General features: G+C 28.6%; 2 protein-coding genes across 2 annotated transcripts in view; one reads left to right on the plus strand and one right to left on the minus strand.

Annotated features, from left to right (window-relative positions):
- Positions 1 to 24,063, minus strand: part of LOC111039313 — an 89,678-nt gene that overhangs the window by 23,391 nt on the left and 42,224 nt on the right. The window contains exons 5-7 of the mRNA XM_022322777.1: positions 20,513 to 20,874; positions 9,937 to 10,135; positions 7,887 to 8,023 (exon numbers count right to left, since the gene is read on the minus strand). Of these exons, the coding sequence (XP_022178469.1) occupies positions 7,887 to 8,023; positions 9,937 to 10,135; positions 20,513 to 20,874 (698 nt within the window). The remainder of the gene's footprint in view (positions 1 to 7,886; positions 8,024 to 9,936; positions 10,136 to 20,512; positions 20,875 to 24,063) is intronic.
- Positions 21,918 to 23,795, plus strand: LOC111039314. Its single transcript, XM_022322778.1, has 2 exons — positions 21,918 to 23,650; positions 23,756 to 23,795. The coding sequence occupies exons 1-2, from the start codon at positions 22,024 to 22,026 to the stop codon at positions 23,761 to 23,763; spliced, it is 1,635 nt and encodes a 544-aa protein (XP_022178470.1). The 5' UTR covers positions 21,918 to 22,023; the 3' UTR covers positions 23,764 to 23,795.

Here is a 24,063-nt window from a genome sequence, read left to right on the forward strand (position 1 = left end):
TTGGATGACGTTAAGACGAAATCGTGAAGAATATTGATACAGTTATTAAAATTTGGCGGATGATAATGTATGAAAGAGTATGAATTTTTTCGCTGTTTTTTAAACCATAATATTATTACTAATCGTTTTATTTATTTCATTTGAATTGTTTGTTACCTAGTTATGTATTTACATGGATAATTGCAGAAGATTTCATGGATTTAATTATTACACTATATTCATGAGTTGATTTGATTTTAATTATTCAGTAGGTATAGATACAATAAGTACCCGTCAAAATGTCAAATTAATTCAACCAATCACATTAATTACTTAGATGAATAAATAATCGTCAGTACCTATAATAACTATTGAATAAGTTTGTAGTTAGGTAACTACTAACTATAGTCAATACGCCAGATATTTAATATTGTCCATGTCAAAAAATTGATTGTTGTTTAAGTTTATAACTTATAAAGTTATAATATAAAATAGGCTACGTGTTTATATTATTAATTGGGTGTGAAATAGTTAATTGCTCATTGTTTTGGTTGTGGTGAGAATAGGTCTCTAATCATTTATATCAACATTAAAATCTAGATGTGCACAAAGCACAGAGATGTTTGGTCAAATACTACTTAAATATTTTTGGTTATGTAGGCACAACCAGTGTTTAATTTAAAATATGTATAATGAATAACTATAGTTAATAAACATTCGTTTCAAAATATCTAATTATATTTATTTATATGTTTATAATTATTAGATCTATCCACACTGTAGACCACTCACTATAAATTATATTATGTACCAAAATTCAATTATTGATACTGGGACAAATATCGAACAGACAATTTTATCCAGGGATAGAATAACCAACATGGGGGATGAGGTGACCGAGTGGTCTGACGCGTCCGCTGCGACGCAGCCGGTCGCGGTTCGATCCTCGGCTACCGGGCGGCATTTTTCTCCGGACAAGTCGCGGTAACCGGAGAACAAGTGCTGCCATCCCCCACCCCCGGGGCATGGCAGAAACCTACGGGTGCCCCATTCGAAATTCTGCCAAAAACAAACACACACGTGTTCCCCCCTACCGTTCCAAAAAATATACAATACAAACTACAATACAAATCCTACTACAGCTAATGGCCTCAGTTGCCGAAGCTTAAGTTCAATAAAAAAAAAAAAAAAAAATAACCAACATATAGGATAAAATATTCAAATAAAAACAAAATTTAAAGTGTGTTTAAAAATAGAATAATATTGAAAAAATTAAAAAAATTAAAGAATTGTTTAGTTATATACTTTGATCATTTTTAAATTAATAATAATATTATACTAAAATAATACGTTGCGCTTATAATATAATACCTGTATAATATGGTTTTAGTTATCGGTGTTACACTGCAGTTACGAGTTTCGTATCTGTAATCTATATCGCAGTAGACATAATGAGTCTACAATATTGTCTGCTATCGCCTATCATCAGTGTAGAATCGTAGTATTGATTGTAATCATTAGTTTACCGGTGACTATTGTAGAATTATTATGTGCAGTGGCAGTCTGTTAGTGTGACTTTTGTAGTACATGTTACTAATAATACTTGTAAAGTCTTAATAATTATAGTAAATCATTCGTTTAATTTGTTTTTCATTATGGAATTAGTTAGTAAAGAAATAATTTCATAGCGATCTGTGAAGTCAAATAGTTTAAAATGTCCAGCTATTTATCAAACTACATTAGAATATAGTTACCCACGTATGGTAAAATAATATTTGATGGTATGTAAAAGTAACCAGAATGAAGTAGACGTCACAAAATGTTTGGATATTATGCTAAAAACCATTAAACTAATGAAATAAAACCAACCTAAGTATTTTCCAGAGAAGTTGTCAATTTATCACAAGAAGTTCAAGCACGAATATAAATTGTAAAACAAAGATTGCGTCGACAAGAATCAAAAAATTACTCTGTGAGTTCAATTACGTAGTTTAGCTGATTTAGTATTCAAAGTTGATTCAGAGTGGTGTACTCTTGGTGATAAAAATTTAACAAGGATTTTGTTCTACGACAATGCTGTGATGGCAGAAGAACGAATAGTCATATTTACTACTGATAACAGTCTGCGATATTTAACTAAATCGTTTGCGTGTTATTAAAACAACTTTATGTGATAAGAGTAGAAATAAGTAATATTTCAATCACAGCTATATATTATATCTTACTCGAAAGAAAAACACACACAGCGTATGAAAAGATGCTAATTATTATTATTAAAAAATGTGAAGAACTAGAAATGTATCCTGATTCAAAAACTATAAATTGTAGTTTTGAGAAAGCTGTTATAAATGAGATCAAAATGACATTTGGAGACTTTATTTAAATACAGAGTTGTTTTCATCATTTGTGTCAAAGTACACAACAACAAGTGCAAAAACTAGGATTGGAAACATACTACAGAGAAGATGAGACGTTCGGCAAATTTTGTATTTTTGTGCAATGATTAACGGGATTGCGTTACTCTCTGTCAACCATATTGAAAAAGGTAATTAATATACATATTATAAAATAGAAATTAACATGTTTACCCCCATACTAAATGATAATGGCCATAGTTGTCAAAGCTTAGGTTCAATAAAATCTTTTTTTATTATTTGTTCTTATATATTCTTATTTTTATTAATGATTACTTTATTTGGACAATATCATGCCAGACAAAGCCAAAGAGTTGGTTACACATTTTTAATATATATATATTGGAAGTACTATGCAAATGGGACGTAAACAACGAAAAATCACTCCTACATTTTTGCCTTCAGTATTGAATGTTATGGAAACAACTTTGCTCGATGGTAATCGGACAAATAATCAATGTGAAGGATGGAATCATAGATTTTCAAATTTAGTGAGTACTTAGTATGTAAGGTTATTATTATAGTTCAACCATACTCGTACAACATATTAAAATGTACTAATGTCTAACCTATATTTAAAATGTCAATTTCTAGGTAACACATAATCATTCAAGCATTAGACCCCCCCCCCAAAAAAAAAAAAATGTGTACTGAGATCGCCACCGACGTACGAAAAATGCACAAAGAGAGTTAAGATGGTTGGATCCACCATGCAAAAAATCGTAATATATAAGGATGCAAAAAGAAACTTAAGCTACTTTGTCTTAAATACAGCAATGGCCAAAAAGAATTGGATATTTTTTTAATTGCAATAGCAAATATTATACGATACTGTTTATTCCGTCGTTTCATTAAATTATTATTTTCATAATTAATTTTAACAGACTATAAAAACTGAATTGGTACCCAAGATATTATTTTTATTATCTTACTATGTACTAATAAAAAATATTAAAAAAATAAAATTAAAAAGTATTATTTTTTGTACTTGGATATTTTATCCTATCTATTGGTTATTTTGTCCCTGGATATTTTGTCCTACATTCCATTATTACATACTTAATAAGGCATAAATGCTAAATTATTAGTCAGTATTCGAATATTAGTGTCTGATAATTATGTGTCGGTGTAGTTCAAAGTAAATATATTACATTTTTTTTTATTTAAGTGGATATTACGCATATAATATCATCAGTGAATAATTTAATTTCTATACAAATATTTTTTAAAACATGTTTCACTAACACTACTTTCTATTAGGCGATGTAACAACTTAGGTAGAATTTTAGTCGAATATTTAATAACAATATTAGTATGATGATTGATGAAGAACGAATATTTTAATATTACATATTCATAGTACAAAAATCATGTAGAAATTATTAGGACTTGAACTACTGATAGGTATTAAAAATATAGAAGTTTTAGTAACTTATACAAATCACTGATGTCCTGTACATGCAATTATGTAGTTATTAGCAATGATTGACATTAAAAAAAATATATAATTTTTACATTTATGAAAACATGAAAACTATATATATATTTGATTTAGATGTTAGTTATATTGTTGTTAATTATTATGACTAGTAACAAAATGTTAATTAGTTTTAAATGATATATTCAATTCAAAAACACGGTACATAAATAATTTACCTTATTAGGATAACACTAATTTAATTAAAAAAGGTGGGCAAGTGGGTATCGGTCTGCTGTGTATTAAGTGTCATATAGGTCACTGTAATGGATGTGTAAAATACTAAAATTCAAATTCAATGATATAAATCATAGTCACGAAAAACGATTCTGAGCGAAGACGGTTTGTCAGTTTATTTTATGATATTATTGCTATCTATTAAAGTAATTAGTTTACTATTTAACATTATACACTATACAGTATAGGTTGAATTACTTTTTGCCATAAAAACTGCATTTGAGAAATTGAGTGCATAAAATATAAAAATAAACTTTAAAAGTACACACAAATGATATTTTTAAATCACAAAAAAACAACTAAAAGTATTATTCTTCGTTCAAATATTTAATTTCGTCCAAATATGAAATTTATCTTTAAAAAAAAATAAGTTTGTAGTTTTCTTAGATATTCTGGTTACACTATGGTCAATGATACCCTAGTTTTAAATTGTCAATCTTTAGCTATACACCTTGTACATTTAATATTTTAATATACTTTTAACTACAGAACTGTTTCCAGATTTTCGTAATTTTTATGAATTTTGTCAAAATTTGAAGTTTAAATGAAAAATCTTAAGTATCTTTAATATATAACACTATTATTACAATTTATGACGAAGCTTGTATCGATTTTAAAGCGGTTTGTCTCCGCAAAAATTTGCTGTCGACATTTGTAGAAAAAAAAACTAAAAAAAACTGGAAATTTCTATAAAGACCTCAAAGATAGACAAAATATTTTGAAAATTTTAACATGTATAGAATATGATCAAATTATCATTTGCCTTCAAGTTATTCATATTTGAATTACAACAAAATAAGAAAATTGTCATATACAAAATGGTCTAATACACGTTTGGTGAAAATTTTAACTATCTACAGCTAAAAGTTTTTACACCAAAAAACAAGTTAATTTTGTCATAATTTTTGTTTTTGTTTTATTTACATTCATTTTCTTACCAGAAAAGATTCTGAAATAAAATGTCAAACTATTTTTACTGCCTCAACAGGCGATGACAGGCGCAACAAATTATAAAAACTCTTATTTTGGTAAAATCAATAAATTCAATGCTCCGCTCGGAATTTAAAATTATTTCGGTAACTAATTTTCATTATTTGCTATATTTAGAGTTTAGACCACTCCCCCTCCCCCCAACACACACAATGAATAATCTCCTTGGTACGCCACTGTGCCTCACCATAGCGAAAACCAATAAAGTAAAGCAAATTAGTTACCTACCTACTCAATTTGTTTAACCGAGTAGTCAATTACCTTACACTTGACTGTAGATGTAACTAAAATAATTTAAAAGTTATAAAAAAAGGAATTTGTTGAGTATTTATTTCCGTGGGGGAAATATTAACTTTTTGGTCTATTTCTTAAAAAAAAAATGCCTTTTAGATATATTTATTTATCTAAGTTACTATTTACAGCAATAAATATATTACTACAAATCAATGAAATAATATTTTCCTACATAATTTAAAATTTTAATTTATAACTATAAATATGATTATTAAACTATTTAATCCAACTAGGTATCTTAGTATTTTGATCTACCATAATTAGTAAGTACGTCGATTGCAGGCTGAAGTGTAGGTCGTATTTAATAAACTTGTAAACTTCAAATGATTGTTAAAATAAGAGTAATAATTTGAATTTGAATGATCAATAGCAAGAAGGGGAATATTATATTACAGTTACATTACGTGTAGAGGCATTTTTAGTTTGAGAATTTAGTATTATTTCTTAGTAAGATCTCGGATAATGTAAATTTGGTTAAATTATAATTTTTCAAATAAGCTACGCTTGAAAATCACTTAACAGGAACTAAATACGTTTCTATAATTCTCAATACTTGTATGCAGTAACGAGTCAAATTTAACAGTCATTAGGGGAAAAAGTAACTTGTCAATTTAAAAGTTAGTGTTGTTCAATGGTATAAATGTATAATAGATACTTTTGGGTGTCTGTGTAAGCATCTTGTACCAAACTCATTTATTTTCAGTCATGCGATAAAGTGTTATTTTATTTGTTTACATTTCGAAGAGACGATAAATCATCAGGAGCTCAGTTTATTAGGTGTATATAGTGTTGTTGTGGTTTTTTCACCATCGAGGGTTTTGTATTATTTTATTTTTTCATCCGTGGTGATCACGTTGTTGTCTTTTTTGTATCTACCGTGTAGGTCTCCCATAAGTATATAGACATAATATAGTATACGAGTACACCTATAGGTAGGTAGTATGAATAGCGTGTGTCAATTCTTATACCTACTGTGATTGTTTAAGTGTATACTTTGATATTATTTATCAATGCGAAGTATGTGATTTGTCATTTCTCTCTACCGTTTTGGCCCATAATAGAAACCACGTATGAGAACTTGAGAAAAAAAATAAATAAAAAAGATAGGGAGACAAGTGTATTCACAATAATACGTATAATATAATATGGGATGATGGTTCTATAATATGCTTTTCATTTGTAAATGATCCTTTTCATATCCACCACCCGAGAATTATTGTTAGTATATAGTAAAGATGACAACTACAAAATTACTCTTACGGTATAAATAATAAATCTTCCGACAACGATAGGACCTAGACAGGGCGGCGCGGTGCCAGCATGGAAAAATAATAATACTTGTGTTTGAGGACATCCATTTTTCCCTACCCTTTAAATCATATTTCAACCCTATATTTTTAGCGTTCACGTGTTAATAATAGCCATAGTACTTTTAAAAAAAAAACAATACATCCATTATCATTATTTTTTACAGATACCCTATTGACTAATATAGTATGTTATACAATTTCGAATGCATAATATTATGATTGTTTTTTCTGATTATTATGTTTTGATTTAAGAATAAAATATTTGTGTATTTTTTATGGTGAATGTGTGGGGGCGTGTTTTAATTTTTTTAAACTTTTAATTTATTTATCAAGCATTTTTTTGGTGTGCCTACTTGAAGTTTTAAGCTACCACAATATACAAATTAAATAGGTACCTACCGAAATACTTTTTCATATTAAGTAATATGCACAGACCGTTTTTGTTTTTAAATTGTAAAGAAATTTATTAATTTCTCATCGACGTTGTTATTATTTATTTTTATCTTTACCTTGGTACCATTTATAACTCAGTGTGTGTACTTAAAATTGTAATCCATGATTAATGCTGTTTCATATTCTAACAATGGTGAATACATTTAGGAAATCCACATTCGTGGTTATTTAATAAGTACTTACTCAAACTTTGAAAGACAACTTAAACTTTGCAATGCAGTGTGAATCGTTTTTGCATATAACGATTCAAACTTTGAAATTAGAAATAATTATCTAAATTAAAATTAGAATTTGTAAATTTAAATTTATTTTTAACTGTATTTTACTATTTTTAAACTTGAAAGGGTTGTAAATGTTTGATTTTTTCTTCCGAACGTAATAATATTCAAAATGTTAGTCATAATTATTATTGTCCCTATTAACCATACGCAGGTACCTACGCGAGAAGTACTAATGATGTATTAAGTCTCAATTTTCAGAAAAAAAGTTATTCAATTACATCAAAATGAAGTTAAAACATACAAACACATTAGTACCTATATATTTAATTGTAAATTAAATTTAAAAAGTTTACAGGCTGGTGCATAAAACAGAAATATTTTACTGCAAAATACCGTTTTAATCTGTAGGCATTATACGTATTGTTATCAACACGTTTTTACTTTATTGCCAAAATACAAACGACATCGATAGGTACAATTCAAATAAACACCAGTTAGATCGATTACTCACGTTATGGTACCAACTGTAACGGATGGTAGTTGACGGATTGGCTCGAGCAGCACATTCGAAATACACGTCATCTCCAGGACCAATACCCCCGGTGTCCAGCATACGATTTCCAAATCGTAACTCTACTATCGGAGGGTCTTGAAAAAATAACACAAAAATACAAAACAATAATGATTTAATATAAATGCTCGAATGACATATTGACCATATTATTATTGTAATGCATATTTAATTCATTATTTGATTTTAGAATAATTATCTATCTACAATTATTATTAGTATTTAATAATAATTATTTATACTATTATAAAATACATAGGTACGTTTCGCTGCTATAATAATAATGTTATGCACATAAAAATGCTACATTAGTTGTATGTTACTGATTGAGGTTATGAAAGCAAAAGGCTATAATAATTGTATACACTTGTTCTTTTGCACATTAACATAATATTTCCTATACTAAATAATATTATAAAAGCATATTTCCATATTATTTTAGGTGCTACTACGATACGCACACGTTATATCTATGCCATATTTATTATTTACTATATACTAATTTACAGTTTCTAAAGTATAAAGCTAGGAATATTGTCTGCGGTATACTCATATTATTTTGGTGCAATAAATAATAATCCCGAGACTATGGCTCGCGAATAAATTTCGTTTCTTAACTGACACCAGATGATTTCAATAAAGTGTTCTTAGCAAAATCAGTGGATTACCTAGTAGTTATGAGGATATCAGTGACGCATACAAATCTTTAAGTGTAAGGTGATGTTTATTTAAAAATATTAACTACACATTATTATAAGTGACTTAGATAGTAACCTCATAACTCATATTGTGTTTAGTGCATATGTAAATTGTATTATGTTTAAGAGTAATCTTTATTTGTATCCTATTGTTTTTAAAAATTACATGGATATTTTAAATGAAATCCTGGGGACCATGTCAATAATTAATTTGCTTGGCAGATAAAAGAAATAAAACAAGTTTATAATAATTAGTTATACGAGGTGATTAGGCAAACATGCTCACCCCATTTTTTTTTTTAATAATGAATTTACTAAAAATCTGATAATTGAAATTCTGTAATATACTTTAAAACCCATGATAATATTTTTAAATTTTTGCAATTAAACTTCTGTTTTTTAAATGAGATCTGCCCTTGTTTACTGCAAATAATTTAATGGATTATTTTTTCCGACGTCATCAAAATGTTGACGTTAAAATCAAAATCAAAATCAAATAGTTTTTGAGCTACTTAACTTTGTACACTAACAATATGGTTGGAAAATATACCTATGGTAGCAATGGTAATTACAAATTTTTAGTAATTTATATTAATCTATCAATATTTATAATTTTGTCCAAGAATAACAAATACTTAATCTGATATTGTAAAACCATTTTTAATGACAATTATTCTTAATAGGCATAAACTTTAACTACAGTCTAAAAAACTACTCTTTTGAATCTTAATTTTAATACCTCAGCATTTGCAGAAAAATTGTCCTCTAAGGCGCCAAATAGCTTACAGTAAGAAAGGTGGATACTAAATTTGAAAAACCAAAGTTTGTATTTCTGTAGAATACTTCTTAAGTAGTCCAAAAACTCAAAAAATTGAAAATATATTCCTTAAGTTTATTTAAAAATTCAAAAATTGTGAATGACGCATTCGTTATTAAATGAAAAAATGGGGATGAGCATGCTAGGTGAATCACTCTATATATATACAGAAACAAGAAACATACAAATTAGATAGGCTAATAGCTATAAAATAAAAATGTATAAGCATTGATTTTTGAAAATTATGGAGGAAGTTTAAAAAAAGGTTTTTAAAAAATAAAGTTACACATTGTGAGTAGGTACCTACAGTGATATAGGTACATTATTAGTTTATTATCTATATTCCATTTTATTGAAACTAATAATTAGTAATTAATAATTATTTTATATTCTTGTAGGTACTATGTTAATAATAATTATGCATACATTAAATATGTGTGTTCTATTTCTATATAATATGTTATTAATAACTTACATTGAACATCCAATGTTATTTTGGTTTCGATGTAATGGCGGTCAAATGTTTTGATGACGGGATTGTAGGCATGACAAACTAAAGTTGATTCGTTGTCGTCATTTTCATTAATAACTGCAGATTTGGGACCCCAAAGTATAAAACTTAGAATACTTGTGGTCACCACCAATTCATCTTTGTCCGTCACTATTTCTGGTGTCTACATGGAAAACAAATATAAAGTATTATTCTGTTGCACCTACCTACTTAATATCAATGAGGCATACATTTTTTGAATTTCCGTTATAAGTGCAATATTGCACTTATATAAGTACATTCTACACACATGGATAATTCTAAACAATAATAAAATGAAAGACCTTGATCTTTTGTTTAATATTGTGTCATCCTTAAAAATGATAATAGCAAAAATTCAATTCGAAATTCGAAATAATTCATTACGAATATTGATACCTATAAATTATGTTAACTGTTCGTAAATTAATATTAAAATATGGAATGTGTCACGTTTGATTTATGAAATAATAATTGCCCAACAAATATTGTGACTTAATGCTGAAAGTAATTTTTATATTTATTCACTTTTTTTCGTAAAATATTAAGGCAAACGATGTGGTGAAACATTTTTTTTACTTAAAATTATATAAAGCTACTTATGCATACACAATATACTCTTAACCATTGATGCTTATGTAATGTAATTATTATTTAATATTTTTGAAACAGCATCGAAGAACAAAATTAATATCATATTAAAAGTTCAAGTGTATAGAAAGAGAATAAATTGAATGACATACAAAAGAAGTTCATCGACTTAAACTTTTCCTTTGCTATTAAAACTTATGTTCTTGAACTTAGGAAATAATAAACCATCAAAAATACTTTAAGTATGAAGGCAATTTCGTAATATACAGGTGTCAACCATATTGTGAACGTACCAAAATAAATACGACTTATATGATAGGTACAAGATACAACATCATATTATACAAACTTTACCTTAATGTTTTTGTAATGCTTGTAAATTATATACGTAGTATGATTTTTAATACATATTTATATTGTCTCGACATAATGTCTCTATTTATTTTTGCATTACCTATGAATTAACAGTAAAGTTATATTATAAAGCGATATTTTTTTTAAAAAGAGTTTCTAAAATTTGTATAATTGTGAAGTGTGTAATGTCTGGGTAAAGTGGCAATATTTAATATGATTTCAAACGATTGAATTTAAAAATTTAAATAATTTCTTTTAAAAATGGTTTTTAAACATATTTTATTTTATTTGATCTTACAAGCTTCAAAAACAATGGTTATCAGCTATATTTATAATTATTTACTTTATATTTTTATCTTAATATGTAAGTAAGTTATATTATTAAAATTCCATTTGTCGAGTCAATATTTTATGGCCCAATAATTTCATATAATTGGTTAGGTATTTTGTTGTTTTTTTTTTACTGTTCGTAATGGAGACATGACGTACTACGATTGTTCAAATATACTGTATAATACCTAATATGTTTAACTGTTTTTTGGATTCCGAGTGTTGGACATGTGAGGGTTAGTTAACTATGTCCAATTCTTAATCTGTGTAATAATATTTTGTATTTTCTATAGTTATAGTTGATTGGCTATTTGTGGATTGTTCGTGTAATTTCACTTGACTTTAGGTTTTCTCTTTTTTTCGATGTTTATCCCATTAATTTGGATTTGGATTTTATATATCAATGAAAATATTTTTATTGTATTAATAAAAATACAACTATGTAAAATATTCAAATAATATGTATGGTTTATGGTTAAAGTTATTAATTTATTTGTTCTATATTACATTGATATTTCTATATAAAATAGAAAAATATTTTTTGTAAAAAAATAAAGTAGGTAGCCCGTCCTTTGATGCAGCATAACTTGATTTCCTTACGAGAGTAACATTTTGAGGAGGAAAGTTAAAGTAAGGAATTCAAATTGAATAAAAGTAAAGTTATTAATAAAGTAATATTTGTTTTTACTTTTTTTTTATCTGATGACGGTGACCCACTTTTAAAATTAAAATGTGACCCATGGGCTTTGTCCCGAAGAAAAATAAAAGTCAAATCATTGATAATTTTAGTCTTGTTTGGAGATTTTATGCATAAACGGAAAAGTTCAATTTCGTATGTGATATAGAAATATTATTATTTTATAATTTAAACCACAATACAGTTGTATTTATCTTTACCGCTAGTAAAGTATACTTCGCCGTGGCCGCGCGCGCTGGTACTATATTATGAAAATACAATAAAAACACGTATATAATACGAACTCGGTTTTCCCGTCGCCATCACCGCAGAAACTCTAAAAACTTGTTCTTTATTTATTCACAGTCCGTCGACAAACATAATACACAACAAAGTTATATATACACTCACTCTGCTACTGCTACGGCGACGGTGGCAGTGTAGGGCCCGACGAGGTGGCTGGCGGGTGGGCAATGAATATACATATATGTTTTTCTCTGCTGCTGCATAGTAGGTTTATTTGTTCAGGCCCCCTCGTCTTTTGTTGTATACGTTTTTCGCTACCGCCTCCGAGTTTTCCCGTAGAAGTATTATTGTTATTACTATTATTATTTGTTTACACCAACCCGTAAAACTCGCCAAAAACTACAGTATTTCCACTGCCGCTGTTGATTCGTTCGTTAAAAATGTTCGTATTTGTCTTAATATTATACAAAGTTTGAAAGCTTACTGTAATGCACGCACACACACACACACACGCACACACACACACGCGCTCGTGCGCATATATATGCGATATATTATTATATAGGTGCACATCGTACACGCATACATACACACGTCCACACTCGCCGGATGTTTGCTCGCGAGTACGCTTTACTTATATACTTACTTGTGCGCAATACTTTATATTTTCTCGAATGCTTACTTTTTGCTCAGGCAACAGACAACTTTGCATTACCCGTTCGGCGTGCCACGCCAGCGAAAAAGATGTTTGTTTTGAGCGGCGATGATCGTCCGCGGACGAACACTCGGTCGCGGTGCGCCTTTATCTCGTGTGTTTATTCGGATTTTTCGGTCGCTCGTGGACCAGCACACTCTGCAAACATCATATTATTTTTTTTTTTTTCGTCCGCACTATATAATTGTTCCCACTCGAACAGTGGCCCACGAACCGCAACAATGTTACTTTTGGTTTGCACTTCATACGTATTCATCGTATGACGTCTTCATCGGTAGTATAGCAGTGCGGGTGAAATGTTATGGCGTATTTTTTTTTTTTAAATCAGAAACATCTTTGCACAAACATCTCGCAGCCGTCCCGCAGCACCAATATTTATGTGTACTCGCCGGGCGGGTGTTTAATTATTGCATTTTTGTAATTTTCAAAGGTTTTGCGTATACATTTTCAGATCGTGGTTTGTAGCGCTTAACGGCGGCTACAGAACGAATTTCTTCTGGGGCTGTTTCAACTCATTTTTATTCGTGGTTAAATTCGTGTTTACATCTAATCACGTTGATGAACATAATACGCTATACGTCATCATATCGGAATGTGTTGCTTCTATTATAGCACTGCTTGCGTATTAATATTGTATAACGGCGAGTTTGATTCTTTTGAATTTTTATTTAAAATTCAATACCTACATGCATACTTGAATTTGATTATTATTGATCGCTCACCTTTATCAACTGTGAAAACTTGTATCAAGTTATCCACCAGTGAAGTCGAGGAGAGACGCGAATACCACACTAAATGTGGTTACGAATGTTTCCCGTCACAGTAGACATTTAATTTCTTAAAATCAAAGCCACAAGTGTATTTCAGACAATGGATGGCCTTGAAAGATTTATATTTACAAATTTTGATTAAACGATTAACCTGCGTGCGGCTGCTCTAAACAATAATGTAACTTTAGATGAAAGTGTGCTTTATTTATATATATCTATAAAAGAATAGGTATATCAGTGTACTCATATAAGCGGTATTTAACGGTGTGATTTTATGAAGAACTGTGAGTGTCGATGTATTTTAGAAGTGAACGGATTTATACGACGACTTCTTTTTCTTGAAAGTGTGTGGTTATGATGCCTATAGTATAAAGTTCTGCAATCCTGCACGTACTTCGTTGAACACGTGTTATATAATATTTTCTTCTGGCTCATAATCCCTATTCCCTGCGCCGTTTATTATAACCGTATGCATCTAATAAACGTTGTAATCATACAGTCGTTATATTATTGTTATATATATATATATATATATAGATTATCTTATTTTTCTTTATCAATAACCAATTGTATTATAACTCATATCGTTATTACATCTTGGTCAGTGGAATATACACACTATACAATATAATTTTTGTAGTGGAAGGGAGATAGAGGTAAATGGGAAATAACATAACCGATGTATTTATAATGCCCTAAAAAAATAATATTCAATTTTTAAAATAGAAAAAATAAGAGTAGTTACCAAATATTAAGTCCAATATGCTGTAAAAAAACTCCGAATAAAATTCAGGGTAGGGTGTTTTGTGTTACTTTTATCGTTAAACACACTTTATGTAACAAACATAAAATACGTATTATAACAATTTGGATATGACAGGAACAACACTGATTGTCTGACTCAGACAATGGACGACTACGGATTCGGTAATGGCTCAACCGCTCAACCGCGCAATTATCTTTACTACGCGAATCGAGACCCAACGCACATTCAGTACAAAACTACATCAAATTATAATTATTCTATTTAGGTGTAGCCGTGTAAGTAACAGTACAAACACGTAATTTTCTTATGATAATTATATTATTATTTAATTTTTAATTTTTATTAGTCTAAAGGATTGGCAACTATGGCCATTAGCTTTTTATTAGTAGGAGACGATTGGGTTTGAGTAGCATGTGTGTATGTGGAGCGAGGATTCGTCGCTAAAAACCCTGGTGGTCACCCATCCTACAACTATCGAAGCCGGGTGATGCTTGGCCGTAGCACACATTAGTGACTGCGACCAACCACCACAAGGCCCAAATTATATTATTATTAAAAAATATCTTCGAGAAGAATTTCCTACTTATTTGAATATTGTTTTATTACTGTTAAGACATTTTGCAGTTTTTATTTTCACTGTTGATTTTTCGAGATTTTAACTGGGCCAATGTGCCACTCCTGACACGAGTGTCATAGGTTCGCCACCCCTGCTATATATGGTGCAGTTTTGATATTTCAAATTCAAATAATGACACTATATGTATAGGTACATTAAGATATCTGAACTATGTGAATTATAATGAGATAAATGGATAAGTCAGATAACTAATTTTTTATTCTGAATTTAATTAACACGTATTGTGTAAGTATTTAAGTCTATCTTAAAAAAATTATTTCTTAACATTTCTTCGACTCTCACCGCGCCCCCGATCGGACGATCTTGGCCACAAGAATAACACAAAAATACAAAATATCAATATTTTGAAATCATTGATCATAGTTTGTTAGCGTTGATAACAACAGTAACGGTGAACGTTTACGGTGACAGCAACAATAACATATTTGTGTATTGAAATGACTACCCTACTACGGTTCTCAATTCCAACTTAACAGCTACAACAATGATTGATAATAAATTATCGAATATATATTATAAAATACACAGAATTTATAAACCTTACTATTAATTTTAAGTTGTAGCTAAATTTGGTTCAAAATCTAAAATTATATTGTACATATAATTACTCAAAGCTAATTTGTCAGTTTAAGCGCTCCATTCAAATAGCCAATACACAAATGCAATTGTTTCAAAATTTAAATTATATTAAGCGAAAATCAGTATTTTATGTAACCAATATTTTTAAATATTATCTTTAATTTAAGTTTTTAATTACAGTAGTTTATTACCTAATTGAGGTAGTGTACACCTACTTTAAATGGCCATGCACTTGGAAAAACATAACACGTGTCAATCATTAATTAAATTACACTTTTAATTTATAATTTATAAAAATCTAAGGAGTTACTAGTGTTAACTATAAGCCCAAAATATACAAACTCACCTTAAATGTGCAAATGTGCACAACGTATAAGTGCAAAAAACTATACCTTATTAAACAATTCAATTGCACAAACAAAATATCTGCGTTGCCCCACATTGTGAAAATTCAAGCCGAGCAAACATGTTATACATAAAAAAAGATCTCAACGAAGAAATAAGTGGTTTTAATCCTTATGTGTTGCAGGCTGAGACCTTTGTTAACAGATATGCTCACCTTAACAATTTAAATCATAAATACTCATAGATCACTAAATTATGATTTATTACGTTACGTACTCACCTAGGATTCAACGTAAAATATTATATTGTTACGTTTATGAATCAGTCAGAATCACTATAGTAATTAATGTCCAAGAAAAAAGTATTTTTTTAAAATTATAATTTATGATTGAATAATTACATTGCGATCAAAAATTTCTTAGTTTACTCCAATGTTATAGATTTTAATACATTGAATACATTCTACAATTTGAAATGTTTAATGGATATCGACTATTCGACTATATGCTTTTTTTCATCCCACTTCTTAAACAAATGATCATAGATAAAATAAAACCCCATTGTTATGAAACCAAACACTTCTTGAATTCTCTGTCTACAATAAAATACATTCACATATTTGTATTACTTAAAATAATGAATTTTACACTATGTGTAAAGTGTATACAGAAAACTCATTAATATTTACAAATCCAATGCATAATACCATCTGTCTGCACAAACAGTAATGTTTATTCAAAATATGGCTGCACTGGTGGCATATTTACACGATTATGTGAGTCGTCATTTGATTAACGTATAATATACGATATACCCAAGTAAATTATATTACTTAAACTATAAATGTCAAGCTAAGTATTTATTAATCGGATCTGTTAAAGTGTCACACATGTGTTTTCTTATGAATAAATGAACAGTATAAGTTTAAAAATGAATCATTTCATGAGTAACTATGTTGTTTAGTAACATTTAAACATTTTCAAAATGTTTTGTTCTCTACAGTTCTAAGTCCCGTGATGTAGTGAATTATTTACAATGAGCCATTATAGTGCTAAACATTTTTTTTTTACTCATTCAAATACAATTTCCCTAATATACCTCCTTCTCAAAGCGGATATCTGGCAAAATTACTGTGGTTGTTAACAATTTAGAAAAATCTAAAACTGGTTTAGTTTTTCCTAACCTACCATCTGGTTAGCGTACAAATTAATTTTTACTTAAGCATTCATAGAATGTTGAATTTAAATACCTATATTCTATAAGGCTTGTACATATAATAATCACATTTTGTATTTCTTACAAAATATAACATTATAGCTTCAAAACTTTAAGTCTTTTAATGTATAAATACTCTAAAAACAAATAAGAGTCAAGAACATGGTCTGGTAATGGCATGGTAGGTTGTATAGTTATAGGTAACTATAACCTACCTATACATTTTATTTTCGCTCGAATTTTCAGTTTATACTATTTAGGTTGTCTTAAAATGTAATAATTCAATTTTTTACACCACAAAAAGAATAAATTAACACTTAATAATTGTTTAAGCTGAAAATCCAATGGGTCATTTACTCATTTACATACTTGGACCACGGGAACGAGATCCCCCCCCCCCCATTCAACAACATATCCGGGCATGCCATTGTTTTAAATACTACTCTCAAACCACTAAACACCTATCTCGTTTCTTATATTTTCGTAGTATTTTACCTAGAAATTACATTTAAAATATTTTATCAAGTACACAAAATTACCACACAGTGACTTGTCAAGGTAAGCCATAAAACTGTTGATGTGTTAACTTGATGAGTTCAGTTTACTCATCAGCAGTTTATACATAATATTCTATTTTATCAGTCAGAGGCTCAGCTGCAGATAATATTAATTATTGTATGTTGGTTAAATAACAATGTTGAATACCTACTGCTTAGTGCCTACAATAATTTTAGATATAGTATTAGATTTTTCTAAAATAATGTATATACGCTTAACTAGTCTAATCAATAATAGCGTTATTTATGCTAAGAGTCAATTACCTAATTACGTAATACGTTTCACTTGTTACAATTGTTATTAAATAATTATTTATATCAGCACCTACTCAATATATATTATACAGCTTTGTATTTTTTTTTTTTGCATGACAAATGATTTTTTTAAATATGTTTTAGGAAACTGGTAGTTGTATTTTGTCATTTACAAATAAAATCGAAATGATAGTCATTGTTGTCAAACTGCATAGTATTGTGTCAGAGAGGAAAACTTAATTTTTAGAACAAATACAAATATCGGCGATGATGCTGAAATACATTAATTGATGAATTAACTGAGTTATAGTGGTCCGCTATTGTTTTTGATCATTATTCATTAGCTAGAACTGTGTGTTTATAATAGAACAATAATGATAATAATAATAATAATAATAATAATAGTAATTCTAGATATGGAAGTGGTTGTAATGGGTAAACATTCTGTATTTTGTAACAATCAATAAAATAAAATATGTCATATAATATTAATTTGTAAATAGTACATACACGTCTATCTTTATGTGCTTTTCTATGGAAAATCATAAAGGATAAATTACTTTGGGATTAAAATACAGAAAAAAAATTTTAAATATTATTTTTCCTTGAACTTCTATAATTATTTTAGAAAATATGATATGTTTCAATCCTTTTTATACTCCATTTTTTTCATTGGTTTTGAATTGCCATAGGGATTGATGCAAAAGCATTCTATTATAAAAACAATTTCTATCAAAAATGTAGTATCTTCTATGTATTATATCTACATTTATATATAATATATTGTTTAAAATTATTACCCAACCCTGAGTGAAATTTATAATTAAAAAATTGATTTACATACTTGCAATTTCCTATAAGTTCATGCAACTCATAACCGTGTCTGTATCATTTCAACTGATAATTGATTTTATCATGTGATGATTATTATTTCACTATTTAATAAATAAATGTATAACCTATACCAAAAGCCAAAAATCAACAAAATGGCAGTGTGTCAAGGTGTAGGTATATTATTATCCCTTCCAAATCGTTTTGTCGACAATTCGGTATAATTAAATGATAATAAACATTTATTGCATAAAATGAAAATATAGATTAAATTAAATAATATAATATATTATTTTGTAAAAATAAAAGTAAATGGTAAATTTTCTTAAATACCATAAGCTATGAATAATGGCGATAATGCCAAATTACGTTCATTTAAATAATATAAATACATTTTTGTTAAATTATCTTTATTTAACATTACATTAAAAACAATTATTAAAGGCGTTTTTTAAAGTTTTGTATTATTATTAGTGCATTAAGTCGTATTGTCAAAAGACATTTTCATGTTTTTTTATAATATTAAAATCCACGCACTAACTATAACTGATAAATGTATGTCTTTTTTAATTTATTTAAACATATTTTTCTTAATATGTGAGTAAATATATTAGGCAAGTGTTTAATAGTAGTTACTTAACTATAATGTACATAGATAGTATTAACATAATTAAAATGTATACTTGACACTTTATTATTTTTTATATATTACATTAATAAAGTCCATAACTAAGGAAAAATATTTGTGCGACTTTTTTAGTAAAAATAATTCTTTGAAATTGGTATAATAATATATATAATATTTGGATGAAAAAAAAATAAAAATATGGGCTTAGTATGAACTTTAAGCCACTGTTGTTTTGAAAATTTTATTTTCATTGAAAATGTTCTGCACTACACCTTGTCATTAAGTATTCCGAAATATTAATGATAGGTAGGCACTATTGAATTATATTAATGTCCACTGCACAATTAATTTTGTTTTAAAAACATGTAGAATTTAGGCACCTTTGCCGCATTAAATTGAAATACTTTATTTATTTATTCTTTATTTTTTCATTGAGACGGCTACAATAGCAAATAGTAATTACGTGTTTAGTGTGGAAAATATAATGTCAGGTGGTTGTAAGACATGTCTTAGTTTCAATCATTGTTATTGTAGAAACGAAACGTATACTTATTATTAAAGGTATTTTCCACATTCTTTAACAATATTCCATTCGCACAAGTGACACATTTCAATTTTAGACAATTAGGTGTAAGTAATTCTTACTGACATAGTTATGATTATAAAAAAAAAGTATTGGTGATGGCTCTATTTCAGTACAGTGTATGTACCTATTATGTAATCATGTATAGGCGCAATGGGAGGAGGAGCTTCTCCGAAACTCCTCAATGTGTGGTTCAACCTATGATGTATACCATTTACCTGTACTTAAAAATGTACTTAAAACTGTATATAAATATTATGTTATATATTTCAATTTTAATTTATGTACCTATTGAATACGTTTTTTATTCGTAACCTCCTACACGACGAATCCTACACACGGGTCGTATCAAACACTATTGATTAAGCCCAATGTAAATTTTGTTTCGTGTATAATTCGTTAAATTAGATAATAATCGTTAAAATAATAAGTCGTGTTACTTACTTGTTGTGTTTGAACCACGCCAGAGATTGTACCTTCCAAATTCGCCGACGTACCGCCTCGCTGTGCTCCCAATAAGACCATCAGGGACGATGCATCCATCGTATGAGTGGAATTTGTCGATTGTCCTACGTTGAATCGTTGATTTTTTTTTAATAGATACCATTCGATTGTAGCCATTGGTCGAGATCCTTTCGAACGACACTCGGCTTGATACACCCGGTCGGCTCTTATTGTATATTTCTTGTGACCGACTGTATCTTCTGACGCGGACACATCATTTTTCTCGATCGCGTGGCTTTCATTACTTTTCAAATGGTTTGCGTATCCTTTTATTGATATGATTTGTACTTCGGTGGGTTTCACTGTAAAACGATTTTTAGTTAATATTTATCCACCAACGGTAAAAATATGAGTTGCATTATTTTGTATCTATATCCATGTATTGCATATTTTATACGAGACAACATAGTTATACTTATCATCGATGATAACATTATCTTTTAACATTTATTAGAATATAATATACAATCTGAAAGCGAATAATAGCAATATTACAATAAGTATATGTGCTTAAAGATATAATATTAGCAATGAATGCTTGAGGAGAGTAGCTCCTCAGCAGTAACATTCGACGATATAATACCAGTTTAGCTAGTTAAGTCGCGACACCGATAATAAAAATATATATACACCAAAAAGGTACCTAGAATCGAAGAAATAATATAAATATTTACAACATATGAATAATGAAAACATCAATTTATTACGATTAAAAGAATTCACAAGTGTCATAAAGTAGTAAGTACTGCAAATTTGGCCGCAGTGAATAATATGAAATAATTATCATACAGCCACACTGGTAGGTAATATGAATTTAAAGTGATTATTAGGAATAGGTAATTCTTTAAACTAAAAAATGCAATGTGGCGTATTTAATACACAATTTTTTAGTGGTAGGGAAGGGGTGTTATTTTAAAGAATACCAGTTTTATAAGTAGGGCTCGGAAGTTGTTGCATTTGCATGATTTTTTTGAACCATTAGATTTATTACTAAGTGAGCTAGAAATTCATTCCAAGACACTACGAAAAACATATCAAAATTTTTTAGTGCATATTTTTGCATATTTTGTGATTTTTAGATTTTAGAGCATATTTCTTAATTTTACAATTTTTTAGAGCATATTTTATAATTTATGGAGATTCCATATGAAAATTTGTAAATAAAAAAAATAAATACATTCATATTGAGAGACCTTACTAGATATTCTTGTATCGTATTTTTCAAATTTCTATTTGATATTAAAAATAATGTTTTTCCCCTATTGGTTAATATAATATAATATTAATATATAAAAAATATAGTGTATATATTATATTTATAAATTACAACTACAGCTAGCTTTATCTAAAATAGAATATTATACAAATTTAAAAATAGAAACAACAGCTATCGAAATACGACAATTTTCTATAAATACTTTTCTAGAAAAATAACTCAATGATTATTGTTAATGGCATTAATAGACCTACTGCTAAACCGTTTAGATATTTTTGTCAGTTCCAGCTTATACGTCCGTCTTATCTGTTCTGTTGTAGTTGTACGCGTCGTTCTTGTTTCAATTACCTACTTATATTATTTTTATTTCATTATGCCGAAAACCAAACAATCTGCGACAAATCGTTTGAATAGTTTTGTTTTGGAATATGGTACGGATATATTCAAAACCGACGGAAGTATTTTATTCTGTAAGTTATGTGAAGTGAAGGTCAACAGTGATCGAAAATTTGTAGTGACTCAACACGTTAACACTGAGAAACATAAACGAGCGGTTATTAGAAAAAACGAAAAAAACAAAAATTCTGAAATCCAACAGCTAGTAACTAATACTCCGAAAAAGTGTCTTTTTTCACACGATTTGTGTAAAGCATTATTGTCGGCAAACATACCACTTTACAAAATAAGTAATCCTCAATTAAAATCATTTTTAGAAAAGTATACGTCAAGAGAAATTCCTAGTGACTCGACACTACGCAAAACTTATGTCAACGACATATACGAAGAAACTATGACAAATATAAGAGAACAAATTAAAGGAAATAAAATATGGGTGTCGATTGACGAAACTACTGATTCTGAAGGAAGATATGTAGCTAACGTTATTATAGGAACTTTAAATACTGACGCACCGGGAAAAACTTATTTGCTAACAACCGAAGTTCTGGAAAAAGCGAATAATTCGACTATAGTAAAACTTTTTGATCATTCAATGTTCGTCCTCTGGCCAAACGGAATTCGTCATGATGACGTCCTACTGTTTGTGACCGATGCCGCACCATACATGGTGAAAGCTGGGCAAACACTTCAATCACTGTACTCTAAAATGATACATTTAACATGTCTCGCACATGGTATCCATAGAGTAGCCGAAAATATACGGGAAAAGTTTAAAAAAGTTGATAAACTTATTTCCCGGGTTAAACAGGTATTCTTAAAGGCTCCTTCACGTGTTTTAGTGTTTAAAAGTGAAGCACCAGCCATACCACTTCCACCAGAGCCTATATTAACTAGATGGGGTACATGGATAATGGCAGCTTCCTATTACTGCAAATACTACAAAGTTATACGTAGAGTATTACTAAGTTTAAATGCTGAAGATGCCATTTCTGTTAAAGAAGCTCAACAGTTAATTCAAGAACCCGATATGGAAGCTAATTTGGTATACATACATTCAAATTTTGGATTTATACCGGAATATATAACGAAACTTGAAACACAATATATTTCACTATCCGAAGCATTATCTGCGGTTAAATATGTTCAAAATAAATTAAACGACTGTGAAGGTGAAATCGGTGTTGCGATATTTCAAAAATTAAATAATGTATTGGAGAAAAATTCTGGCTTTAAAACGATACTTAATATTTCAAAAATATTAAGTGGACAAGAAAGTTCAATGGAAGGTCTTCCTGATGATTTGACTGGTGACGATATTACATATTTCAAATATGCGCCGATTACGTCAACTGATGTTGAACGTAGTTTTTCAAGGTACAAAACTTTGCTTGTGGATAATCGGCGATCATTCAATTTTGAAAACATCAAAAAAAGTTTAGTGGTCCAATGTAACACTTTTGAAGGTAGGAACAAAATTATATCTAATGCATTTAAATTTTTAATTAAAATGCTTTTTAATTATAGGCAGGTACCTGGTGGTTTTTCTAATTTGTATTTATTTGTTTCAGGTATATAAATATAGCTCGACAGATGTGCATTTTTTTATTCAAGGAGCATTTTTCATTTTAAAAGCGATTTTTTTAATTATTATTTTTATTTTTATTTTTTGTGTTAAAATTATATGATTAAAAAAATTTAAATAAATATTGTTTATATAACTTTGTTTTTTTTTATTTACAAATTTAAAAAAATATTTGTGCAAATTAAAATTTTGTGTAAAATAATTAAATATAAGTGCATATTTTTAGAGCATATTTGCACTTTTTTAAGTGCATAAGTGCATGCATATTTAGTACTTTTTTAGTGCATTAAGTTC

Source organism: Myzus persicae, unplaced genomic scaffold (genome assembly GCF_001856785.1).
Source record: "Myzus persicae strain clone G006 unplaced genomic scaffold, MPER_G0061.0, whole genome shotgun sequence".
In the NCBI taxonomy this organism is placed as follows: domain Eukaryota; kingdom Metazoa; phylum Arthropoda; class Insecta; order Hemiptera; family Aphididae; genus Myzus; species Myzus persicae.

Coding starts and splice junctions, on each gene's coding strand:
- LOC111039314 (XM_022322778.1), top strand. CDS start 22,024: ATGGCATTAATAGACCTACTGCTAAACCGTTTAGATATTTTTGTCAGT.